Genomic DNA, 9,297 nt, shown 5'->3' on the forward strand with positions numbered 1-9,297 from the left:
GGAAGGAGACTCAGTTGGGAGAGGAGGGAAGGAGAGAAGGTGAGTGATTTTTTTTTTTTTTTTTGTGTATGAGAAATGGAAGGGCAAAACTGGAATGAGCGGTAATTGTGTAGGATTTAGTAAAATAGTGTGCGGGATTTAGCACGTCCCTTTCTTAAATAACCCATTTTTTCTTATATTAGCATTTGTTTGAATGGGAGAAAAGTACTGCTTTTTTTTTTTTTTTTTTTTGGAAAAGAAAGAAAGTACTGCTTTTTAAGCCTCCGTAGTTCAAAAATTCTCGAATCAAAATCACATAATTCACCCAATTTTTTTCCAAGATACTAAATGTTTTTTTTTTTAAAAAAAGAAAAAAAAAAGGGCATAATAGCACGACATCAATCTCCCGTGGTGAATATTTTATTCTCTGTTGTTGCAGGCCATTTCTATCATCAGGTGGCCACTACTCAGACGCCATTTTCCGCCCAAATAATTCAGAAAAAAAAAAATAAACACAAATGTGAGGTTTAATGGTGTGTTTTGTTTCATTAATTTGGTAATCAAAAACCCTAATCACCATTTTCATCATAACTCAAAGCTTATACTACCATTCATTCCTTCAAGCTCAACTGCCAACTGGTATTCACCTTACAAAAAGTCTTCACCTTTGTTATTTGTTTTTCTTTACTTACTATTTTTAAGCTCATTTTGTTTCGTTAACTTCTACTCCCGCTCATTCAATACATTCTTCACATTTGATTATTATAATGCTTCTAAAAAATAAAAACGTAAAGAATCTATTGAATGGCAACTTTTGCCGTATTTAGTTATGTAAATTTCAACTGTGTATTGACTTTCTATTTTTGATTGTGTTTTATTTTTGTTAAGTGGGGGTAATAAATGTGTTGATGATATATATTTGCTGAGATTGTCACCCAATTAACTACTCCATGTGGTAACAGGAAATAAATCAATCATAATTCATAAATCATAAATGCATTGCATTGACATACAGATTACAGATTACAGATTACAGATTACAGATTACAGATTACAGATTACAGATATGATTGTTGGATTCTTTAATCTTTTGCATATAATGCTACCTTAGATGGACAATATACAAATTTATAAACATGGGTAAATGTCCAAGTGGTAGATTTCGCAATTTTTCACCTGTTTCTGATTTTAATACGAATCTCTTAAATCCTAGCTGGTGTAGGATACCCGGTCTATTGTTTTCTTTTCGTGTTTGTTTTGATCTTTTGATTTGGCATTTGGCGAGGTACATTGTTGTACTTCTGGTGTAGTAACCCTTGGCTTTCACCTGAACACATTTACTTGCTGTAAACGGAATTGCGAAAACATAGGTACTGGTCTATTGGATGGTGATGCTTAATTGTTGGTTCCTTATACAGGACATGTTGCTGAGAGGTACTGGTTTCTACATTTGGGTGATTTTGGGTGTCGTTTGCACCATTGCTTGCCTGTCAGAATGTGGAAGTTGTCCTTTGGAAGGGATCGGTTTCCTGAATACCTACCCGAGCTATTTGGGTTTGGATTATGGGCCTGGATGTGAACATAAGGTACCTGTAGTTGAAAATGTTTCTTATAGCTCCAAACTTATGATTCCGGAATGGATGGTTCAGAGCCTAAATTACTTGGACGGGGATAGAAGTATCACAAGCGTGTATGAGTCTAAGTATCAGGCCAATCAAGGTCAGCTATTTTGTGACAATTTCTCATGTGTTTGGCTTATAATCAAGTGTCCAAGTGTCATACTCATGCCCAAGTGTCGAATGTCTAATACGACTATGCAAGGTAATATGGAGAGTTTGCGTAGCATAGGTCAGAGCAACATGAGCGGAATATATGTGCTCGATGATCATGACCCCTTTTCCCCTCTGGTCTCCCTAAACATATACTTTGCCAAATCAATTGCTCTCAAATATATGATCCAGCAACCTTGGTCAAGTAATCTCATCCACCACGATTCAACTGATACAAGTAGGTCCGGATTTTTCATGGTGGTGAATCCATTGACTCAGGCTTTTTTACATCCGTATGACACGGCATCACCAGGTCCCATCTTATCTCATCATTCAAATCATTGTGAATGGAAGACCAAAAGCTTAGTTATGCCAAGTATCAATCTCCATCTCAATATGAGCTTGCCTTGTTCTCTAAGTAGATCATATCCTATCAATTCGCATTTTATCGAGGAAGCTAGTTTTGGGCTCATGGTGAAGAGGGATTTTAATTTTAAGCAAGCAAGTGGTATCTCTATTAGCATGCTTAATCTTTGCATTGGGATGGTTCTAGCTGCTGTTTTAATGTTCCTCCTATTCCGGCTCATAATGCCCCAAATAATACTGTCTCATTCTGTGGATTACTCGATCAAAGGTGACAGGAGGTCCATTCAAGTTGTAAGGCCAAAACAGAAGTCATCAACTGTGCATCTCAGCCAGAGGAATAGAAAGTCGGTTAAATCCACTAAAATGGCTCACTTTAAAGCAGTTCAGAGAGATGAATCTAGTTTTTCACCCTCACTGGTTTCTAAGCCAGTAATAATAGACAGCAATGGTGGCAAATTTGAGGAATCACCACCTGTTTCTTCCACAGTCAGAACTCGAAAGGACAAGAGGAAGCGGCCTAGAAAGAAAAATGGGGTTACTTCAGGAATAATCGCGCATATGGAAGTTTTGAATCATGATGGGAATTCTAAAACCACAAGCTCCCTGTCACTGGAAGAAAGTCTTTTTCACGATTCCTCTAGTTTATTCATTCGGGACACAATTGTTACGTTTTCTGGGTTAGAAAGGTCTGCCTTGGACCCACCAATCTCGGCTCCCTCTAGATTGGCAATCTCTTCACTTTCTCGGGCTCCTGGGCCGAGAAGTAAGACGCAGAAAGCAGTTCAAGCAGAGGAAAGAGGAGATTATGAGGACAGATTTAGGTACGATATTTGGGGCGATCATTTTTCGCGAATTGGCCTCATGTGTAGGCCAGACGGTTCATTTGCAAGTTTGTCAGAACCTATGGAAGGTGTTTCTCATAGCTTCTTTGTAAGTGATCCATTACAAACTCTGATGAGAAATTCTGGTCCTGCGCCTGCGCCTGTAACTGCAGATTAATAAGAAAAAAAAAATCAAATTGTTTGGTGCCTTGTCTCTTGATGTTTCATTAGCGTTTTACTTACTTCTATAATTCCGAATTGCCTCTTGAGTCTTGACGAGAAAACATATGGTACATGTCTCTATCTGTAGACATCATTTTTCATCATCAACCTATTTTTGAACTCCGACTATAGATTAACAGCGTATCTTTTCCGAAACTTATTAATTTGAAAAGGCCAGTTATAAAGTTTGAAGCAGTATTCAGTATTAGTATCCACTATCCCGTATCCTAGATATCAGGTCATTTCGAGTTCCAGATTGAACAGGTTACTGCTCGAGATTTTCGGGTTATTATGGGTAAAGTGCGGGTCAACAATTATTATCTAACGCCTTTTATAGTCGAAAAATATTTTTTTAAAAACTAAAGTATATTTAATATTAATATCTTAATCATACTCAATGTTTAGTTTTTTAATTATTTTTTCAAATATATTATATAATAAATATTAATATTTTGATAAAAATTATTTTAATTTATCTTCGAGTCAACGTGTTCGTGTAGGGGTTTCAATTAAATTAACAGGTCATTTCGAGTTCCAGATTGAACAGGTTACTGCTCGAGATTTTCGAGTTTTAACCCTGAAAAAAATGGACGAGATCGGGTCGGGTCGAAATTTAACAGGTCTATATCTTAGTCATGTATTAAACTCATAACTTATCATTTAGCTAAAATAATATGGATACGAATTGTACAAATAACCAACTCTAATTTTATGTGTTTTACATTTATATAATATCAATTTTCGTATGATTTTAAGTTTACTAACAATATATAAAGTATTAGTTTAAAAAGGTAATCATCTAACCACGGAGTATAAAACAGCTTGTGAATTTCACGGGTTTAAAACTAGTAACTTTTTAATCCTCAACGCATATTTGGAAATCACTCCACTTTTAGACTAACTAGAGGTCTTGAGTTCGAGTCCTAGAGATGCAACAATGTTAAAACTCATGAGGGGGAGCTTTACGTCCTAATAATCCTACTCGGCTCGAAAAAAAACCATATTATAAACATTTTAACAAAGTAGTTATATCCAATACTCAACATTCAACACTCTTATCATATCCGCCGCTTGCAACCGAATACGATTATCGTCAGTCTTTTCTTAACTACTCGACTCATCACATATTCACATGGCAGTGGAACCGAAATATTGACAAGATATAGAGAGGTGCCTCTCTTGGAAGAGGCATCATACCAACATTGACATTACAACAACATTTGCATCTTCCTCTCCATCAACAGCTATTTATTAATTAATAGGAAGTCCCAACTTTCTTACACACACACACACATACTCCTCATATTCCACCTCTTTCCCTTTGTGTCTTTCTAATCTATCAAGGCTTATCAGCAAGAATATGCTAACCATGAGCAGCACCACCTCCTCGAAAGGCACAGCCGCCATTGTCGGAGTAGGGCCAAAACTCGGAAGATCCATTGCTCGTAAGTTTGCCCATGAAGGCTACACTGTTGCCATCCTGGCAAGGGATTTAGGTTAGCCACCCATACCCACCTTTATTCCTTTATTTATTGCTTTCCTTTGCCCTAATGCGGATTTATATTATTTGATTGCCTTATTTTTCTACGACAGAAAGGATATCAATGTTTGCAGAAGAGATTGCTAGGGAAGAAAAAGCCCAAGTCTTTGCAATAAGAATTGATTGTGCGGATCAGAAGAGTATCAAAGAAGCTTTTGAAGGGGTGCTCTCACTTGGGTCTGTAGATGTTTTGGTTTACAATGCGGCGTATCAACCCTTTCCTTTGCATCCATCTAGTTTCACTGAAATTCCCGTCAATTCCTTTGAGAGATCGTTTGCCATTTCTACTGTTGGAGCTTTCCAATGTGCCCAGCAGGTAATCACACCCATATCTTTTAACGTGTCTTTGATCCCTGAGGGCAAGGATCAGTTGGTTGACACTAAAGAGAAACTTAATTAATAACCAGTTTAGAGAGCTACCTCGTAAAATGAGTCCGGTTGAACATGGAGACATCCTTTTCCATGTCAAGAAAATGAGCTAATACTTGTTGCAAATGTGAGATATCGATCAGGTTCTTCCGGGCATGGTGGAGAGAGCGAGAGGGACCATACTCTTCACAGGATGCTCAGCTTCTCTAAGTGGCATGGCCGGCTTCTCTGAACTATGTAGGTTACATTACACACTTACTTACACATCTATTCTTTCTCGACGACACATATTATTTCAACAACTTATTAAAAGGTGTTTTTATTTGGTTGATGAAAGGTTGTGCGAAATTTGCATTAAGGGGACTATCACAGTGTTTGGCGAGAGAGTTTCAACCACTCGGAGTACATATTGCTCATGTGATAATTGATGGTCTGGTTGGAGCACCCAGGTTAGTTATCTAATTAGTACTCCCTCACCTATATATACATCAGTCCCCCTCTCCATCAAATAACAATATTCCGACTTAAAGAACGTATTCCACGACGGGGTTCTCATTATAGTTCATTTAGAAAGTCTATACTATTAGTTTGTATGAGTCATTCTACACATGTGAAAGGTCGCATGCATGATGCACCCAACCCAAACCTTGGGAATGATGAAGGGCCTTCGAGGCAATGTGGTAATGTTGTTTTGCATTGTTTGAGTACTTAAGATTATAAAGGGTCTTGAAACACAATGTAGGGTCGTCCCGAGCATGATGCTGAGACTGCCTGTGGGAGAGCAACAAAGTGGAGGAGGAACAGACGGTTTAATGGATCCGGATGCACTAGCTCAGACCTACTGGCACTTGCATCTCCAAGACCGCTCAGCTTGGACGCAAGAGATTGACCTTCATCCTTCGACTCCTTTTAGGTTTTTCTAGTTCCATAGTCAAGCCTTACTTGTTTGGGAGTTATGCAGTCATGCTATAAAGTACTATTCGCTACTTAATTCGCCAAGTATACTTCTCAAGTATTTAGTAGTATTTACTACAATACAATTACGAATTACGTCGGTGAGTAATTAACAAACTAGCTATTCCACAGATTATGGAAGCAGTACTCCCGACTTATGTTTTTAAGCTAAGGCACAAGATTTATGGAATACGCGGTTAGAAAAGGCTTTAAATATATAATGTGCCTGTTTTCACGCACCTTATATTTCTACAAATATTATTTGGATATTGGTTGTTTGTTTATTTACATTGCAAATTTTGAAAATGCAACCAATTTAATTGAAATGATACTATAAGGTAAGGGTAGCCTTTATGAAAAGGCGGATGAAGATGAAGGAGTAGGTGGGCCTAAAGAGAGAAAATGCAGTTCCCACAAATGGGGACGGGGATTTACATGGAAGAAAATGAAACTTCGTGTTTCAATGCAAGACACAGATATATAAGTTGTAGCTTAAACAGACCACCCTTTTCCCGGGTATTTTGCGTCGATTTGACACTCGAATATCTATCCAAAGTTTCTAAGTGCTATACTGCTATGAACTGGAAACAAAAGTGACACAAGTTATTAATTAAGGTACTATTCCCAAGTCTCCGTCAATAAATAAAAGCTTAGGACATAATAATAGGCAGATGAAATATTTCTATGAATGTCCCATAGCCGTCATTCATTAAGGGACCTACTTCAACATGTGCTTATGCCTTGCATCTAGATTCATCTTTCCTTTGTTCACCCATGGAATCTCTCGTAAATGGTTCGGATTTTCGGACGGGACACAACATTCTGTGTTGTCTGGCTGCTAATCACTCATTAATGTAATAGAATGTACACAACTTCTCATTTAAGACGGGCACCACCGTCTTTAAGTTGAAGACTTATTGTATAATGTATTATGGCAAGACGCAATTCCTACTTCCTAAAGCTAACTGAAGACTACAAGATGGGCGATGAGAATTTGGATCCATCCCCTAATTAAAGGCCTTAGTAGCTTTATTCGGAGATAAGTGCCTAGGGGTGCAAGCAACTCGAGATTAACTCGGCTAAAGCTCGATCAAAGCTCAGGTCATGTGACCACGACTTGGGTCCCGAGCCGACCACGGCCAAGTTTGTGACTTGGGACCGTATGTTTTTTAAAGGGTTTTAGTTTTCACACAAACGAGTTTTAAGTTTTAATTTTTTAATATTTCAATCGACTTATTTACTACCGTGTATGTTTTAATACGTGTTTTAATATTCACATAGACTACGTGAATATTAAAACACGTTTGTCCTTTATAGTAGTTCTTTTTAGTTTTTGGAGAAGCCTTTTAATTGGCACAACTATTTATTTTAATCAAAATAAGTAGCAAGACTTGTATTGTGGTATTTAACCCTTAAAAATTTGTAGCTTGATTTTTCTCTTCCCACATACTAATACTCCGTAATGTGTTAATTTACTTTACATTAATTCGTGGAAATAAAATAATCGAAACAAGAACTAGAATCGAGCTCAACTCAAGCCGCAAGCCTATGAGCCCCATAATTCTCGAGCTTGAGTTGAGCTCGAGCTCAAGCTAAGCAGTCAAGAGCTCGAGCTCGAGCTGAAGCCCGGCTCGTTATCGCCCTTACGGGTGGTCAACCATTCAGGTCGGGCAGGCTTGGCTAGACGGACACGGTACTGGCCCGGGATTGGAGGGGTCATCACCGGCGGGGCCTGGTGGAGGTGGACCCGAAACCGGCCCGAGGTAGGGTTAAGGGATGGGTCGACGCCGGGTCTAGGTCGGGCCCGGTTTGAGGACGGGTGCAGGGCAGGCAGGGTTTGATTTGCTAGACCCGGGCCCGGTCCTAGTTTTTGGCAAGTCAGTCAGGCAAACCAGGTACAAATTGACCCATGAACTGGTCAACCCGGCCTGCCAGGTCGGCCCTTATGGTTGACTAGCCCTAATCACCCCTATGGATGTTTAAAGTATTGGTGTGGAACCTCTATTCATGATAGAGAGGTAGAAAGTGGTTAGAGGGATCAATAGGCCACATGACCCATACTTTGAGATAGTATATTAGATTTCAGCCACTCTCCTAAAAAACTGTCATATATTATATGAATGACTCAATAGGAGAATAGCCCACACTCAATATTTAATTTTATTTACATTTTAATTTTATTTTGATAACTCGACATTTTAAGATGAATACGGACATGTTAAAATGTGTAAGTTATCAAGTTATAATATTATGTTATTAAAATAAAAAAAATGTACAACTATATTAACTATTTTAATTGGGTTTTGGGTTATTGGACTGATCTTATTGATAAATTAGTCCTATAGAACAATTTGTGATTAGATTTTACTCTTGAAATCCATATTTTTAAAATTACTTCCTTTTAAAAAAAATTCCTAAAATTACTCTTTAATTTGCATTTTTTTCCTGAAATGGCTTCAAAACTCCAATTTAAGTGATTTATTTTGTCTGTTTTTTAACTTATTTCGTTTGTACCTTAGCCAATTAATACTTTAAAAAGTACAACTATGTAGACAAATAGAGGGAGAGTTCAAAAACAGACGAAATAAGTCACTTAAATTAGAGTTTTTGAGCAATTTTAGGAAAAAAAAATGCAAAGTCAAGGGAGTAATTTTAGGAAAAAGATTCAAAAAAGAGTAATTTAAAAAACGTGGATTTCAAAATCTAATTAACTCTAGTATCAAATTTCTTTCAATTTTAGATATTAACTTTACAATAACTAATAAGTACAAAGTTCTAGACTTCTTGTGGCTTTGGTAGTTTACATAGTTATCTAAATCAAATGGGCCAACGAAAAAATAAGGGAGAAGGTAAAGGCCCAACACTCTAGCAGAAGTGATTAAAAAAGAAGACCTATTGAGAATTGAACCCATGACCTATCAATAAATAGGTAGCTTCTTAACCACTAGACTCCATGCCTATACCTGTAATATTTGCATACTAATTTTTATTTGACGGAACAACTCGGGCTATAGCCCATATAGCGAACCTCTGGATCCGCCCCTGAACACGGATGTACATATAGTGCTCAAAGTGGAAAATAATTGTCAGCCCAAATTATGAGGAGATAAACTTAACTATTCCTCTGGGATGATAAACTTATTCCTGGGGGCTTTCAGACGTAAAATACCTTAGTTTAAGGCACAAGGCGCACTTAGCGACGAGGCCTCGTGACAACAAGACAAAGGGATAAGTTAACGGCTGCGGTTTCAATCGTCATCTAAAAAATATAACATAA

The 9,297-nt window shown here is 37.6% G+C and overlaps 2 protein-coding genes across 2 annotated transcripts; both read left to right on the plus strand.

Annotated features, from left to right (window-relative positions):
• The first annotated feature begins 408 nt into the window (after positions 1-408).
• Positions 409-3,155, plus strand: LOC141623209 (uncharacterized). The gene is made up of 2 exons (XM_074439285.1): positions 409-618; positions 1,398-3,155. The coding sequence occupies exon 2, from the start codon at positions 1,401-1,403 to the stop codon at positions 3,111-3,113; it is 1,713 nt and encodes a 570-aa protein (XP_074295386.1). The 5' UTR covers positions 409-618; positions 1,398-1,400; the 3' UTR covers positions 3,114-3,155.
• A 1,060-nt stretch (positions 3,156-4,215) lies between these two features.
• LOC141621331 (uncharacterized) lies at positions 4,216-7,251 on the plus strand. The gene is made up of 5 exons (XM_074437917.1): positions 4,216-4,653; positions 4,751-5,013; positions 5,210-5,303; positions 5,404-5,515; positions 5,809-7,251. Exons 1-5 carry the CDS (start codon positions 4,518-4,520, stop codon positions 5,987-5,989), a joined length of 786 nt encoding a protein of 261 aa, XP_074294018.1. The 5' UTR covers positions 4,216-4,517; the 3' UTR covers positions 5,990-7,251.
• The last annotated feature ends 2,046 nt before the right edge of the window (positions 7,252-9,297 follow it).

This window comes from Silene latifolia, chromosome X, assembly GCF_048544455.1.
Source record: "Silene latifolia isolate original U9 population chromosome X, ASM4854445v1, whole genome shotgun sequence".
Classification (NCBI taxonomy): Eukaryota; Viridiplantae; Streptophyta; class Magnoliopsida; order Caryophyllales; family Caryophyllaceae; genus Silene; species Silene latifolia.